Genomic DNA, 17,597 nt, shown 5'->3' with positions numbered 1-17,597 from the left:
TCCGGTGCCGTCCGGAGCCGGACCGGCAGCTGGTTCCATAAAGCCGGTGTGCCCACAGAGAAGGCCCTCCGCCTGGGGGCCACCAGCCGACATTCTCTGACCGGAGGCACCCTGAGGAGGCCCTCTCTGTGGGAGCGCACAGGGCGGAGGGAAGTTGACGCCGGCAGCAGGTGGTCCCTGAGGTACTCCGGACCCATGCCATGTAGGGACTTAAAGACCATTACCAAAACCTTGAATCTCTCCAAATCAACCCACAAGGTCAATAAAATGACCATTCTGTTCTCTTCATGAATTACTGTTTGTCCTGAGTCCTGGAAAGTGCAAGGAAAACTTAACCATCAATTTAGAAAGCAACTGCACCTTTCTATGAAAATACTGCTAGCTAACGTATAGGCTGTTGGTAGGATTTATTTTTAGTAACAGTGTCTTTATTCCGTTCCCTTCTCCGTCATTACTGTGTATTTCATAATCTATTATGATAGATGCCCACAAAGGGTATCAAGGTCAGCCTACAGAAAAGGATGAGATAATAAAGTGAATAAAAAATAAAAGTGGTTTAAAAATAATAAAAAATAGAATTTGTATTATATTAAATGGTTTTATTTAATAAAGCAGGTGCTATACAGGCAATACTTTCTTAAAAGCGTCACCTTATTTAGTCAGGTTATACAATTTGCTTCAATGATAATCAATAGAAACTGTTCCTGCTCCTAATTAAAATGGTTAAAAATAAGACTCTCTTTGTTTGGGACAGAGAGTGAGGAGGAGCTGGTTTTTAGCACCCTCATATTCCTTTTCTGATGGACAAGATGATGAACTTTTCAAGTTTTCGAGTTTCGGAAAAGGTTCCACATACCATGCTTGTATCAGCAATGTGATTATAAACATAGCTATTTTATTTCTCAATAAAAAATCTGCTTTGTGCTCTTCTGGCTTTTTCAAGATCATCAAAAGTCATAGCTCCTTTTGGCATTTCTAGCATCGCATACTCTGTGTCAATGATGTTCTCTGCTTCACCTGAAGAAAAAGATGAATTCATGTATATATTGCATCAGTTTTGTAAGACCAGAGATGATCAATGATACTAAATTTGTGCAAAGAGATTACTGTACTTACCTTTCATTCTTTGTAGTAAAGTTCCATACCCTTTATCATACTGATAGACAAGTATAAAGCTCAAAGGTATAATTGGAATAAAGAGTCGCGGTTTCTTATTTTTTATTGCTCTGTATTGAAAAAAAAAATATACTAAATAAACTGGAAATAAAAGTCAATATCCAGATAAAATGCTTTAAGTGCAAAATATTAAGATTACTTAATGCTGAAATTGAACAGGTTTTGTGGCAATAAAGCTCTGTAGCTTTTAGTTTATATTTTCATTTGGTATAATTATGCAAATAATAAAGTTAACCAAATCTCGTACATATTCAGTTCTTTTAATGTGTTATTAATGTACTTTTGGACCATAAGAAAGGCTGAGCGCCAAAGAATTGAGGCCTTTGAACTATGGTGCTGGAGAAGACTCCTGTGAGTCCCTTGGACTGCAAGGCGATCAAACCGGTCAGTCCTAGAGGAGATCAACCCTGACTGCTCTTTAGAAGGCCAGATCCTGAACTTGAAACTCCAATACTTTGGCCACCTAATGAGAAGGAAGGACTCACTGGAGAAGAGCCTAATGCTGGGAAAGATCGAGGGCAATAGAAGAAGGGGACGATAGAGAAGGAGGTGGCTGGATGGAGTCATTGAAGCAGTAGGCGTGAGCTTAGATGGACTCCAGAAGATGGTAGAGGACAGGAAGGCCTGGAGGAACATTGTCCATAAGGTCGCGATGGGTCAGACACGACTTCGCAGCTAACAACAACAACAATGTACTTTTGCTAACAATTATGCTAACAGTTATATTTTGTTGTGCGAACTGTAAATCCTATGTTTAATTGGTTGTTGTAAGGGCTTTTTCAGTTCACCAGATTATAGCAGAACAATGTGCCATTGTTACTCATTTACTGTAAATTTGTTTCTGGCCATATTGACTGAAGATAATTATGATAAATATTTGTTCTAATATTGTTTTCCACACCAAAATGCAAGATAGTTCTTGATAAGAAAATTCTCCTCCCATTCCATTTGTTTACTCTAAGCAAGCAAGCTCATTAGCTCGTATTACTTGATATACCAGAGCAGGGGTCTTCAAACTTGGCCCTTTTATGACCTGTGGATTTCAACTCCCAGAATTCCTCAGCCAGGCACGCTGGCTGAGGAATTCTGGGAGTTGAAGTCCACAGGTTTGAAGACCCCTGTACCAGAGTGATATAGAGGTTAAGATGTTAGCCTAAGAATGCACAGTCAACTTCAAATCCATCCTCAGCTATAGCAGCTCACTGGGTGAATTTGGACCAGTCACTCAGACCAAACTATCTCAAAGGGCAAAAAATGGAGGCTGGAGTTCTATGTACACTGTTTTTTCAACTCTGAAGGAAAGGTGGATATAAACCTAACAAATACAAATAAAAAGCAAATGAAACATTTAAACCATTCAGGAAGCAATGTTTTAATGTACTATAGAGCAAACCTGGTGTAGTGGTTAAGGTAGCAGCTAAAAGCTGGGAGACGGTGAGTTCTAGTTCTGACTTAGGCACAAGCTAGCTCGATGATTTTGGGCAGTGGCGCTCTCTCAGTCCTAGGAAGAGCAAACCAAAATCCTGCAGGGGCTAGTTGTCAGAAGTCAACCAAAAAATGCAAACCAGGATCCTTTGTTTATCCTTCTCTTCATAGACCAGGGGTAGGCAACCTCAGCTCTTTTATGACTCGTGGACTTCAACTCCCAGAATTCCTGAGTCAGCTGACTCAGGAATTCTGGGAGTTGAAGTCCACGAGTCATAAAAGCACCAAGGTTGCCTACCCCTGTCATAGACCAATATTACTAAACTAAGAATAGAACTAGCTTGGCTCCAATTGAAATCACAACTGGAGATACAGACCAGAAATTTCAATTAGGTGTAATAGTAAACCAACTCAGGTTGCTTAGTTTCTTTTGCTATCAGGAGTGTGAGGCTGCATGCATACTCTGCCATAATACAGTATGAACCAGTATTGTGAAGGACTTTATGTGATGCAATGTTGAAAAGGAACAGTATTTTGCACTTAGTGAAGAGTTCATCTGAGGCATTTTTCATAATCTGTCCATTCACACAGGTAAAAAGAGAATAATTTCTCCATCTTTACAGAGCACACATGCTTTCTCTCATTGGACTCAGACAAAAGACTTACAGCATGGCATGTAGCCAGGAAATCCGGTAGTAAAAATACAAGTCCCTCCCAGTGGCTAGTTAAAACACAGATCTGACCAACTAAACTACATTTCCCAGAAGGCCACCCCTTAAGGAGACAGCTTTAACCCTTAAAATGCTATTTGCTCTAACAGCACAAACAGAAAAGAAAGACAATTACTAATGTGATTATCTTTAATACAGAATGCATAGCTGGACCAAAACACATTTTTCATTTCATGTACACCTCTAGACTGGAATATACAATCAGTTTTATTTCTTAGTTAATGTTTTATATTAAATGTATCCTTTAGCAACTAAAAGAATGAGAGAGAGAAAAAAAATAAAATCTATCTCATGTACTATTTAAGGGGGGGGGAGAATTGCATACCCAATTGTTAGGCCCACAGTTGTAAGGGCATAAAATGATCCAAAATATTTGAGAAACTCTCGTGTGCCGGCAATTTGCATGGCCATCTGTCTCTCACGCATTTGATTTTGCATCAGAAGTTGCCTTTCTAGCTGAATGTAAAAAAAAAAGATAAGATTTCACTGATATTTCAGTAACACAGAATAACAATGTCTTCAACCTTTATATATTTGGTACCTATTTTCATAATTTCAGGATAAAGAATTATTATCTTAAAATACTTGTTGAATTTTAAAACATCACACACTTTTTCAAATTACTGCATAAATATTTATCTTTTACGTATTTTGGATGACTTAGAAAAATGAGGTTTTCCCAATAACTTCTGACAAAAGAGACAAGAAAATTTTTTCAACCTCTTAATATTATGACAATGTTTATCAGAATCCTATATTTTTATTTAAAAATATTTACAGAACTATCTGCAAGTATGATGATATTTGTTCCAGTGAAAAATATGTTTAGTATAGCTCTTAAAACCAGACTTGATTCATTAGTCATTGATTCACCATGTGTAATTGGTTATCTCTTAATTTATGAATCAGTAAAAATTCCTGATCATTCAAAATTACCAGGATCACCATCTAATGTCAAAAAAGGTCAAGAGCTAGGTGTCAACTCAATATAATTACTGCTACAAAGTTCAAATACCCCAATGCAGCAAATGATTAAGTACATAGTCATAGTCTTTGACTTATGACCTGTTACTTAACAACTGTTCAAAAGTTACAATGGATCCTGAAAAAGTAATTTGCAACCCAGATTCAAAGTTCTGATAGCTGCTCCTTCCCCATCGTCATGAGACTGACTGCATTTTGGGTAAGCTCATCTTACAGTCACATGATCAAAATTTAGAATGATTTTACTAAAAACTGGCATTCATTCCTGATTTCCAGCAAAAAAAAATGGCCCATAGCAAAGAATGGCTTCTCTTAATGACCACCGTAATTGCTTAACAACCCCTGCAAAGAAGGTCATAAAACTGGGTGGGTCATGTGATGACCTACTTAACAACCATCATGATTTACAACCATAATTACGCATTAATTCAATTACGGTTGTTAAGACAAGGACTATCTGTATCTCTATTATATTATCAATCTGTTTTATTTCCTGCATCATAGTCCAAATGAGACTTTAGTGTATCGCCATACTGGATCTCAAAACAGTTTCAGATCAGTGGTTTAGCATGCCATGATAGGCTACCATGCTGTACCCTGCTGTTACAGTTTATTAGATATATATGAATGTTCTGGAACTCTCCTAAAGTAACAAGTTCTAGATACATGATAAAGTGCTACATGGCATGGCCTTGTCCTTGTTTTTTTTTCCCTCTTCCTCACCCCACTGTGGAGTTAAGGAGCTATATACTTATCTATGAAACCTGGCAGAAAAACAATACTGGAATAAATTTGTTGATCCTATCAGTGCCCATTCTGTCTCTGTCGGATCTGTCTTATTGTCAAATGGTGATGCCCTGGTTAAGTGATGATGTCATTTGTGATAAGCAAGGTGACTGGCTTCTCTGGATTTTTGCATATCATATCGTCAGCCAGCACAGAGAAAAAAAATCAAGTCACTAAGCAGATATGGAGGGTCTAACTTCAGAACTCACTTGTCTGCCCTTCCTCCCCACAGTGTAAAAGAATGTAAAACAATAATAATAGATACCAGGAGAGCCTATTATTAGGCACCTGAAGGCATCAAGACAGCAATAGATCTAGTGAAGATGTAGACAAATTTTGCCATGCTGTGCAACCATTTAACTCCTTCAAAGCCAAACAGGAGCTGGGGGTGACTGAAAGTGGCAAAAAGAGAGAAATTGGCAAACAAGCCACACAAAGCCCAGTTCAATATCCCTCATTGTTTTTCAGGACACTATAATGAGGGAAAGCTGTGCGTTTATGTAAAATATAAGCGGAGAAGTCCATTAAAAGAAATCATCAATGCAATTTTCTCTGAGTTTTGGGAAGCCTGAATAAAGGCTAGTACTTAAAACAATGAGGAGATAGGTAGTGTGTGAAAAGAATGCAAGAAGCAAAAAGCTAGTGGAAAATGGAAATGTGAGAAAAATGGGCTCAGTGGAAGCTGGCTAAAGGCCAAAGAAAAGGGGCACATCCATGCTTACAAACACTTCTGAATACAAGTAGTCCTTGACTTAACAACAGTTCATTTAGGTACCGTTCAAAGTTACAATGGCACTGTAAAGAAGTGACTTATAACTTTTTCACACTTATGACCATTGCAGCATCCCCATGGTGACAGTCTAAATTCAGACACTTGGCAACTGACCCATATTTATGACGGTTGCAGTGACCCAGGGGTCATATGATCCCCTTTTGTGACCTTATGACAACTGAGGTTTAGGATCTTTTGTTGACAGAAAAATATATTGATTTCAATGTAACTGTCCAGGTAAATAGATACTGTATTCTAACATTTGTTACCTATGGATAACAATTTTACATGAGGACATGTGCAGCGTGCTACCCACAATATAAATCATAACATTTGTCTTCTAAATAGAGCAATATAATATGAATCTGCATTACATAAAAAAATAACAAACTCAATGAGACGTACTTATGAATAGACGATATAGGATTCAGCCCTCCTCTGTGAGAGAGATGGATAGGTATTAAATATGATAAAATAAATAAAAATGTGTTCTAGTAGTTGTCAATTTGGCACAGTTTCATTACCAAGTGAAATATAACAACTGTCTCCACCTTAGACTAGGACAGGGGTAGGCAACCTCGGCTCTTTTATGACTCACGGACTTCAACTCCCAGAATTCCTGAGACGCTGACTCAGGAATTCTGGGAGTTGAAGTCCATGAGTCATAAAAGAGCTGAGGTTGCCTAGGTCAAAATAAACTGACATGGGCACCTTATTTTATCTTTTGTTTTTTTATTTATGCCTTACTCTAAAAAAAATTTTTTTAAAATGGAAGAGAAGATCACACTGTATTTCTAAAATCCTTACATTGTTACAAAGTTCTAAAATGCAAAAACCTACCTGAAGTCGTGAATTCATCAGCATGAATTCCTGCTGATTCTTTAGGTTTTCATTGACAGACTTTGAAAAGATGAATCCCATTTTGATCTATAAGGAGGGAATTCACTGTATAACCATCATTAACAATCTCCCAAACGTTTCACACATAATAACGCTATCCTATATCTTGAAGAAACCAGAAAATGTGGGTGGGTAGTTTTGCTGTGCCTTTAACGATGGTTGCCAACAATAGGCTGAATTTGTATGAGCGCTGTCAGATCTGGGCTGCACAAAATCCCAGGCCATACAAAGGATTCAAAAACCTACCGAAAACTATAAACTCGGTTCTGCTCTCTTAGTGGCGGTGGAGGCATCTGCAGCCCAGCTATGGTTGCTCCTCCTTCCTACATACTAAATTATAAATCGCTGTTTACAAACCACAATTGCCGAGAAAGGGGATAAGAGGGGTCCTGGTCGAGAGAATCTGCCTCGGAGCTGCAGTTCGCAAGTCAAGACACCCAAACTCACGCGGGCGACGCACGTGCAGCCCGCCCACTCTGAGCGCGTTGAGTATCCCAGCCTTCTTGAAAGGCCGGCCGGGGAATGATGGGAGTTGTAGTCCCAGAGTCTACCGATGCCCAGTCAGTGCCAACCACCGCGCGTACACCACTGCTCTGCCAAGCCCCAATCGTGCACAAACGGCGAAGAGAGACCATGCTTCCCAACCCTTCTCCGTTCTTGGCTTTTCCTTAGCCCGGGGTGTCCAACCTTGGCAATTTTAAGGCCTGTGGACTTCAACTCCCAGAAATCCCCAGCCAGCCATGCTGACTGGGGAATTCTGGGAGCTGAAGTCCATAGGTCTTAAAGTTGCCAAGGTTGGACACCCTGCCTTTAGTCCAAACTTTCCCATATTTTACCTTTCCAGGTGATCTTCGCTCACTCAGAACCTCGGCTAGTTGGCCTAGAATGCAAAGCACTTCCGGGTACAATTCGCCCAGCGTGGCTGATAAACAGATTGCCCGGAGTTTGTTATGGGCGAAGGCATTGTGGAAATCGCGAGTTGTGGAAATCGCGAGCGAGGCAGGGAGGGAAAGTTCCAGCGAAGAGAGGATCCCGTGCTATGGTATGCTGCACTTTTCACTAACAACAACTAACGGGTGCAACTAACAACCACGGGGGGGGGAACACCCGTGTCGGGTTGACAGCTGCCATATGCATCCTCAGGGAGAGTCAATTGCAGACAAGTGGCTGTCCAGTCTCTTCTTGAAAGCCTCCAGTGATGGAGCACCCACAACTTCTGATGGCAAGCCGTTCCACTGGTTAATTGTTCTCAGATCAGGCTGCAGTAATAGAGACCTCATTTTGCCTCGAGTTGGACTATGATTCACGTATGATTCATGCCCGCATCTGTTTGCTCCATAGCAGGCTGGATGGTGATCAGATGATAAAACTGCATTTTTCTATGCACCTTTCCTAAAAAAAAAAAAAGGAAAGTTCGGTGGTATACCCAACTCTTTGCAACGCCAGTCCTTTCTGGGACGCGTTTGGTGGTGAGGGGGGGTGCTCTTGAGTGTAGCGATGATCGAGGCAACAAGAAACAACAACAACAACCAAAAAACCCCCCAAAAAACCAAAACCCTTGAAAACATGCTAAAATAGACTAAACGCTGATAGGAGCTTCGTAGCTCAGAAATGCAAAATTAAGTAAAAGTTGCAAACTGCGCTCAAGACTGCGCTCAAGTTTGACCTCACAGGGCTGTTGCTGTGGGGGAAACAGGAGGAGGAAGGCGTATGTTCGTTACCTTAAGTAATTTATAAAGATAATAAAGGCTGGATGTAAATGAAGTTTTAAACCGCTAAAAAGGTCAGGGAGAATCCTCCCTTCTGCAGAAGGGTTAAAAAAAAAGAGGCAGAGACGTCCTTGCGGTCGAAGCCCCGCCTTCTTTTATGGGCTGGAAGAGAAACCTGCGTCTATGGCCATGGGTAGGCAACCTCGGCTCTTTTAAGACTCATGGACTTCAACTCCCAGAATTCCTGAGTCAGCTGACTCAGGAATTCTGGGAGTTGAAGTCCATGAGTCATAAAAGAGCCGAGGTTGCCTACCCCTGGTCTATGGCCAAAGCCGATCAGTGAGTGACTTGAGGGAAAGCGCGGCGGTCATCTCCGGCCAGGCTTTTGTCAAGAGGTAAAACATACGAAGAAGGTTGCAGGAATGTAACCAGATAACAATATGTGAAAGACTTTTCTGTCTTCTCACTTGACCCCAGAATTTTTTTTTTAAACTGAAATGGCAAGGGGTGACCAAAGTCTAACAGAATAACAGAGTTGGAAGGGATCTTGGAGGTCTTCTACTCCAGCCCCCTGCTCAAGCAGGAGACCCTGTACCATTCCAGACAAGTGGCTGTCCAGTCTCTTCTTGAAAGCCTCCAGTGATGGAGCACCCACAACTTCTGATGGCAAGCCGTTCCACTGGTTAATTGTTCTCACTGTTAGGAAATTTCTCCTTAGTTCCAGGTTGCTTCTCTCCTTGATTTGCTTCCATCCATTGTTTCTTGTCCTGCCCTCTGGTGCTTTGGAAAATAGGTTCATCCCCTCCGCTTCGTTGCAGCCCCTCAAATACTGGAACACTGCTATCATGTCGCCCCTAGTCCTTCTTTTCACTAGACTAGACATACCCAATTCCTGCAACCTTCTTCATATGTTTTAGCCTAAGTGTGGTCTTACTAAAGCTTTGTAAAAGTATTAATACTTCATATAATCTTGATGTTATCATTTTGTTAACACAATCTAGGTTTGGATTGGGGTTTTTGGCTGCTGCCACACACTGCTGACTCAAATTTAAATGATTGTCCACTAGGATTCTACGATCCCTCTCACAGATACTGCTATTGAGCCAGGTTTTACCTAATCTATACCTGTACATTTGTTTTTGCTTGTCTAAGTTTAAAACATTATTTTTTTTCCTGCATTGTATTTCATTTTATTAGATAGGGCCCACTGTTCATGTCTGTTAAGATCCATCTGAACCTTTAGTGGGCTATTGCTTCTGTGGTGTTGCTATTACTGCAAGTTTAGTGTCATCTGCAAATTTGATAAGTTTCCCTTCTATTATTATTATTATTTATTATTATTTATTAAATTTTTATACCGCCCTTCTCCCGAAGGACTCAGGGCGGTGTACATTCCCTCATCTAAATCTTTTATGGAGACGTTGAAGGGTATGTGGCCTAAAACGGAACCTTGGGGGTAGATGTAGTTCTGTTAAGGACCACACAATGAATGCAGTTTGTCAGCCAGTTACAAATCCGTCTGGTGATGATACTTTCTATCCCATATTTTTTTTAGCTAGCCAAGAAGTAGGTTGTGATCTACTTTGTTAAATGCTTTACTGAAATCCAAGAATCCTATGTCCGCTACATTTTGTAGTCCTCTAATTCAGAGCTTTTCAACCAGTGGTACGGGTACCACCTGTGGTACATCGGCACCTGGCAGGTGGTACGCGACCATCCTAGAAAAGTGGTAGCGGGGGAGGGGAATGAGCTAAACTGGTGGCAGCACTACACAAGCCTGAGCGAGAGAGGGCTGGAGTTGCAGGGCTGTCAGAGCTCAGCAGAAGCGCCAGGATCAGTGCCGCTTTCCAGCTGATTGGCGCTTCTTCGGGGCTGTCAGGGCTCAGCGGAAGCGCCAGGATCAACGCCAGGCTCCAGCTGGAGCTCGGTGCTGATCCTGGTGATTCTGCAGAAGAAGCGCCGATCAGCTGGAATGTTGCAGCATCTCCAGGGTCTTGCAATTTACATTCAGATGCTTGGCAACTGATTCATATTTATGACGGTCACAGTGTCCCAGGGTCATGTGAAGTGATCAAAACCTGCTGCAACCACCATACAAAGGAGGGGGGGAATAAAAACCAAACACACCCCACCCCACCCCCACTGCCAATCCTCAACAGAAATGCTCACAACAATGAAAACCTCGGACAGGAGGAAGAGCGCCATCGGGCAGGCAGGCAGGTGTCTTGCTCGGCTGTGGCTTGGGGGGCATTTTTTCCAGTGCCATTGTAACTTTGAACAGTCACTAAGCGAACTGTTGTAAGTCAAGGACTACCTGTACTTCATCACTTTTTTCCTTTTTTTTTAGTCATCAAGTTTTTGACACCTTGCTAGGCGACTGGTGGTACTCTGATGTTGCCATATCCTAAGTGGTACAATGAGTGAAAAGGCTGAAAAACCCTGCTCTAATTTAGTCACTTTGCCAAAGAATGAAATAAGATTTGTTTAGCATGATCTGTTTTTGACAAACCTGTGTTAGCTTCTGGTTATAACTTTGCTTGCTTCTAGGTGTTAGCAGGTCTGTCTACTTAAACTTCTGGCTGAGAATTATGATGGAAAGAGTGAGGTTAGACTGTATATAAATAGACATTAAAACATACATACACGTATATGTAGGAATAAAATAATAGCAATAGCAATAGAACTTAGACTTATATACCACTTCACAGTGCTTTACAGCCCTCTCTAAGCGGTTTACAGAGTCAGTATAATTGCCCCCAACAATCTGGGTCCTCATTTTACCGACCTCAGAAGGATGGAAGGCTGAGTCAAGTTTGAGCCGGTGAAACTCTAACTGCCAAACTGCTGGCAGCCGGGAGTCAACAGAAGTAGCCTGCAGTATGATTTAAAAAGTGGGGGAGGGACTTCAGAGCCCCAAGCAAGATGGCAGAGCTGGGTCTTTAACCATTTACAGTGGTCAGGAGAGTGAGGGCTTGCCTCATCTCAGGGGGAAAGTGGGGGCAATGGCAGAGAAGGTTCCCTTCGTCTTAGTCAGAATTCTTGGCCTGATGGTGTCCACAGCGTACTTTCTCTGCCTGGGATGGACCAATGTAATGGGGTGAAGATGGTAATCTGGCCTAAACCATGTAGGTAGGGTTTTAAAGGCCATAACCAACATCTTGAATTGGATCCCAAAGCAAATTGGCACCCAATGAGTTTGCACAATAGAGGTGTTACATGCACCATCGTTGTTGTTGTTGTTAGCTGCGAAGTCGTGTCCGACTCATCGCGACCCTATGGACAACGTTCCTCCAGGCCTTCCACCATCTTCTGGAGTCCATTTAAGCTCACGCCTACTGCTTCAGTGACTCCATCCAGCCACCTCATTCTCTGTCGTCCCCTTCTTCTATTGCCCTCGATCTTTCCCAGCATTAGGCTCTTCTCCAGTGAGTCCTTCTTTCTCATTAGGTGGCCAAAGTATTTGAGTTTTAGCTTCAAGATCTGGCCTTCTAAAGAGCAGTCAGGATTGATCTCCTCTAGGACTGACCGGTTTGATCGCCTTGCAGTCCAAGGGACTCGCAGGAGTCTTCTCCAGCACCACAGTTCAAAGGCCTCAATTCTTTGGCGCTCAGCCTTTCTTATGGTCCAACTTTCATTGCCATACATTGCAACTGGGAAGACCATAGCCTTGACTATACGCACTTTTGTCGATAGGGTGATGTCTCTGCTTTTTAGTGTGCTGTCTAGATTTGCCATGGCTTTCCTTCCCAGGAGCAAGCGTCTTTTAATTTCTTGGCTACAGTCCCCATCTGCAGTGATCTTGGAGCCCAGGAAAACAAAATCTGTCACTACCTCCATTTCTTCCCCATCTATTTGCCAGGAATTGAGAGGGCCAGATGCCATGATCTTGGTTTTCTTAATGTTAAGTTTCAACCCAAGTTTTGCACTCTCCTTCTTCACCCGCAACAAGAGGCTCTTTAGTTCTTCTTCACTTTCTGCCATTAGAGTGGTATCATCTGCGTATCTTAGGTTGTTGATATTTCTTCCAGCAATCTTAATTCCAACTTTTGATTCATCTAGCCCTGCCTTTCTCATGATGTGCTCTGCATATAAGTTAAATAGGCAGGGCGACAGTATACAGCCTTGCCGGACTCCTTTCCTAATTTTGAACCAATCAGTGGTTCCGTGTCCAGTTCTCACTGTTGCTTCTTGACCCGCATATAGGTTTCTCAAGAGACAAATAAGATGGTCTGGTACTCCCATCTCTTTAAGAACTTGCCACAGTTTGTTATGATCCACACAATCAAAGGCTTTAGCATAGTCAATGAAGCAGAAGTAGATGTTTTTCTAGAACTCCCTAGCTTTAGGGCACCCAAAATTGCTAGCATGGTTGCATTCTGTACCAGCTGAAGCCTCCAGATAGTTTTCAAGGTTAGTCCCACATAGAGCACATTGCAGTTGTCCAGATGGAGATGGACCAAGCAAAGGGGCTCTCTGTCCAGATGTCTGGCTGGCTGTGTTTTTGAATTGACTGGCTCTATTTTTGACAATTTAAATTGCAGGCCCAAAAAAGAGCCTCGTCCCCCAGATTGTAGGGCAACAGTTTTCTGACTGAAAGAGCAGATGATTCAAGAAAGGCCCATATTGTTTCTATTATAACATACAAAAGCTGAGATCTGATTCTCACAATGTTGGATAACCCAGGCTACATTGACATCTATGTAAAGACCTCATTGACATCATTTGTCCCATATTCAAAATTTATTAATATATCTAATTTCATGTAAGTTTGTGCCTGAGAGTGTAACTGTTGTGGCCCTGACCCCCAAGCCTGTCCTACCCGAGGAAGAGGACTCTGAGGATGATGGGGAGGAACTGGCAGGGCCACCCTCTCTGGGGCCCTCCCTTCTGGCAAGGCCTCCCTCTCCAGGGCCCTCCTCTCTGGCAAGGCCCCCATCTCCATCTGAAGGCCAACAGGAGCAGCCTGTAATTAGCCAGGGTAGGACGGAGCCCGAGCAGCTGCAGCAGATACAGACTAGCGAAGATGAATCATGGCTAGACCCCCAAGAAAGACACAGGGCCAAGCGTTTACAGCAGCGTAGGAAGAGTAGGAGGGCCAGGGATTAGCTGAGTCACTGAGCCACACCCCACAAGATATAAAAGGGGGTGTGGCTGCTCTCAGAACTTTGTGACGAACAATAATTCAAACAACTTCTGGCCACGTCTTTGAAACTCTGGTCTGGATTCTTGACAACGCTTATTCACTTCTGTTTTTGGATTGTTTACTTGGATTAATTGTTTGGCAGTTATCTCATTTCAGCAGACGCTTGAGGTAATGAGCTTATTTTTGGCTGACTGTGGGTATCTTGCTGCCAAGGCTTTATCGGAAAGCAATTACTACAGCATAAAGACTTAACCCTTGTGAATCGTGCCTGCTTGTCTGCCTGTTTGTACCTTGGGAGGGGGGAACAGAACAGTAACAATGAGTTCAAAGGTGTACATAGACCACAAAGTTTCCGTGTACAGGCTATGACGTAAATAAATTGTGACATTATGTCAAAGCAGAAAGCCCAAGAAAAGTATTGTTGGTAAGGAGGAAGACAGGGAGAGGAAAAAGCAGCTCCACCCACTGTTTGCCCTGCCTCTAATGATCAGAAACCCCTCATGAATTATTATTTGAGGACTAGAAGACCTCCAAGCATCTTTTTAACGTTATGATTCTGTGTTCTTTGTAAATAGGATCTATGGATGGCAACTTTGATTGGCGTTTGTGAGATGCTTTATATTAATTGCACACTAGGTGGTGCTATTGCTTTTCTAGAGTCCAGCACCCTGCACCTATCAGGAGAGCTGAAGTTTGCATATAGTTGTGGTTAAATATACCATCTCTATTTGTTAATCCAGCAACTGCTGGTATGCCTCAGCTAAATATCCAGCCTTTGCTCCTACATTCATATTTCATCTCTTTGTCATAAACTAAAGCACAGGGTGGCGCCAACAACATTGTGTGAAACTCTCAAATTGATCTGTGCCTTGTGAAAATTATCTATCTTTGACCAACTTTTGTGACAACTTAGGGAACCAGCCAACATCCCAATTTGAGCCAAACAGGCTTAAAAAGCAGCAAGGACTCCACAGTGTATTTCTTTTTTGCCATCTTACAGTGATTTTTTTTCTTCAGCCTGATTATGCTGAGCTTAGATATTTGAGAAAGATTTGTGGTTTATTCTATTTAGATATCTACATATCAACCTGGAGAAGTTTATTTGGAGATTGGACCAAGATGCTCTCAATATGCAAGTGGTCCTCAGGTCTAAGTCATCCATGGGAAGGCAGTAGAAATCTGTAGTTCCTATTTGGAAGTGAATGAAAGCAAAAGTGCTGATAGTCCAGAAAATATAGTTGGCTGAAGTTTTAAAGATCTCTATGGAAGAATGTCATCTGCCTTGGATGGAGCCACAATTGGTTGGCAGCTTGGATAAAGGACTGTTGGCCAGTGTTAGAAGAAGAAAAAAATCTATGTCATGGAGCCATGTTTGAGTCACTAGCTAGTTTAATTCAAAGGATCAGGAGCCGGTGAGGAGAGAGAGGCAATGGAAAGCACAGCTGGTCCCAGGAAAGCATCCAATTGTCTGAGCTGATAAAATTCAGCTTCTTAAGATCTCCTTGATCACTGCTATGTGTGAGACACCAAGGAAAGAGTGAGGCGCAAGTGGGTTGTCTACAACTTCTTGTGGCCCATCTGTCACAAGGTCTTTTCAGGCATGTTAGGCCTTGCGAGGCCTGTGTGTTGTGCAATTAGCTCACATGGTGTAATAGGATGGAGGGTTTGTTGTCACTGTGAGTTGAGGGTGGGGGCACGAAGGGAGGCTCAGCCAATCTCAATGTATACATGGTTATACTTTGACAATAAAGGTTCATTACAGATCTGACAGGGCACATTGGGCTCCTACTAAAAAAGAATGTGTTATTACAGAAACGTGTACGAAAGAAACACAAATCGGAATGAGAATTTTGACTTGTTACAGTTTTACCTTGCCTCTGTATTTGTACAAATTTATTCTCCTCTGTCTTTTTGAAGTTTGTCTTCTCTATTCCTCTGTCCTTTGTCTTATACTACAATGGTATTGGCAACTATTTCTAAAGTTCAATTTCTTACTCTGTTTCCAACCAACTTCAAACTGTTTATAGCTTCATTGGTGTAGTTAGCCTTCTGTTTTTTAACTATAAAATCACACACTTCATTATGCTTAAGAGTGTTTGTCTCCATCCAAATACTGGGTGTTCCGCTTTCTGTTTCCTGCTCACCCTTTGTTTTCTGGTTTATACCACTGTTAAACTTTAGTGTTTTATTATCCTCCTCTGCCTCCATCTCCTCAGAACCCCTTGCGCCCTCCAGGGCCTCTCTTCAGCGGCTCCCTTGCCCTTCATTCAGTTTTCTTTGGAATTTGTACAGCTCATCTGCCCACCCCATCCCGTCTGTGCACACTCACTTCCTTCCTTTCATCATGAGGTAAATCTTTGTTGAGGTCTCTGAGTCCCCCCCACCCCCAAGCTGGTGTCCTTCATTCAGGGGAAGAAGAGCTGGGCACTTGTGCTATCGCTGGATCCCTCCCTACTGATGTGCAGTTCCCTCCAAGTTGGCCTCTCCTCTAGCTTTGTGGCATTCATGACCTCCAGGGATATGAGGAGCGCATGCCTAAAGAAAAGTCAAAATGCAGGTCACAAGGGTGCTGCCTGCTCTGTCTGTCTGTCTGTCTGTCTGTCTGTCTGTCTGTCTGTCTGTCTCTCTCTCTCTCTCTCTCTCTCATATACACACACACACTAAATAGATGCATTTTTTACTTTTTGGACCACGCCCTCTAGACATCCTGGTGGCTTCTGTCTCACATCTTGTCAAGCCTCGGTAGGAGCCTGAATCTGCAGAGGAAAATGAGCTGGAAGGGGACCCTATGGAGGCCGTGGGAGAGGTGTCTGTGGCTTCAGAGGAATGTGGGGAAGAGCAGGCCGAGGCAGGCCAGGGCCCTTCAGGATTGGGGCAGGATGAACAGGAGAGACAGAGTTCAGGTGATGAGCAAGGGCCACCCCCACCTGATCCTAGAGCACGGAGAGTGGAGAGAAGGATGAACAACACAGGCAGGCTCAACTACTTGGGAGGAGAGCGTCCCGGCCCACTCCACAAGGCACACCTGGAGACAGATTTAAGGAGACGCTGTGGGGAGGGGCATTTGTCGGGAACAAATGTTGACTCCTTGGAGTGTTGTGTGTTGTTGCTGATCTCTTGTTCTGTGACTTCTGCTTGGAAACCTGGAAACTCTGTCTATTGGACTGACTGACAAAGTTGCTTGAATGTGTAAAGACCTCGGACTGTATTTTGGATTCTCTTTTGAAACTGCTCAGGCAAGCCTGTATTCACACAGACTTGTTAGGTTTATGATTTATGTGTTATTCCTTGTTATCTCTGTGGCCTTGAGTACATTCCCTTAATAATCAGACTGTATGTGAAACTACTTGCAGCCAGAGACAGCTGAAGGGGTGTTTCTTTTGTTGGAGGCTTGCCAGAAACGTGGGAGCATTTGGGGAAAAATTTGGAGCAATTAAAGGACTGTTTGAATTGCCAGCTGACTGCATTGCCTCTGTGCTGTGCCCTGGGTCATCACACATCTTGTGTACATGCTTGCATGCACATTCTCTCCTCATCCCTTTTTACTTTCACATTTTGTTTCTTCTCTTCCTCAGCAGTTACACACAACCCCAGCCATTCTTACCACTTCTTTGTTCTCTGACAAACAAATTGCCTCCACTGTGTCTCTGTGTAATACATATCAGTTCCAACTTTTTCCTCACAGGAAGGTACACCACAACTATCTTTACTTACATTTTCTGGGAGGTAGCTATGACTCTAAGGGTCAAGTTACATGACTTGGCGCCTCCTTGTGGTGAATGTTGGGTAGGGTCCAAGGTGGTACTCAGGACCTGAGCTAAGATCCAGGCCACCGTCCTGCCAGGCCAATAACCCCACAGAAGGTATTCTGCTGGTTACAGCTCAAGAAGAAATATCTTGATCCCTCTGGAACTAAGACAACAGCAGTACTGATGGAAATGCAGGAGGCATAAACTATCCATCTAGCAATA

General features: G+C 42.6%; 1 protein-coding gene across 3 annotated transcripts; it reads right to left on the bottom strand.

Moving 5' to 3' along the window:
- Positions 1-326: 326 nt before the first annotated feature.
- On the bottom strand, positions 327-7,831 carry PLGRKT (plasminogen receptor with a C-terminal lysine). 3 transcript variants are annotated; one of them, XM_083356909.1, is made up of 5 exons: positions 7,132-7,200; positions 6,715-6,801; positions 3,658-3,788; positions 1,117-1,226; positions 327-1,017 (listed from the first exon to the last, which is right to left on the bottom strand). In XM_083356909.1, exons 2-5 carry the CDS (start codon positions 6,793-6,795, stop codon positions 896-898), a joined length of 444 nt encoding a protein of 147 aa, XP_083213035.1. In that variant the 5' UTR covers positions 6,796-6,801; positions 7,132-7,200; the 3' UTR covers positions 327-895. The 3 variants fall into 3 exon arrangements, with proteins under 3 accessions (XP_083213035.1, XP_083213034.1, XP_083213033.1); XM_083356908.1 differs by having other exon boundaries at positions 329-1,017; positions 7,021-7,159; XM_083356907.1 differs by lacking the exon at positions 7,132-7,200 and adding an exon at positions 7,611-7,831 and having other exon boundaries at positions 349-1,017.
- Positions 7,832-17,597: the final 9,766 nt, after the last annotated feature.

The sequence above is a fragment of the Vipera ursinii genome, assembly GCF_947247035.1.
Source record: "Vipera ursinii genome assembly, chromosome: 2".
NCBI classification, from domain to species: domain Eukaryota; kingdom Metazoa; phylum Chordata; class Lepidosauria; order Squamata; family Viperidae; genus Vipera; species Vipera ursinii.
This window is presented reverse-complemented; position numbering and strand designations above follow the sequence as displayed.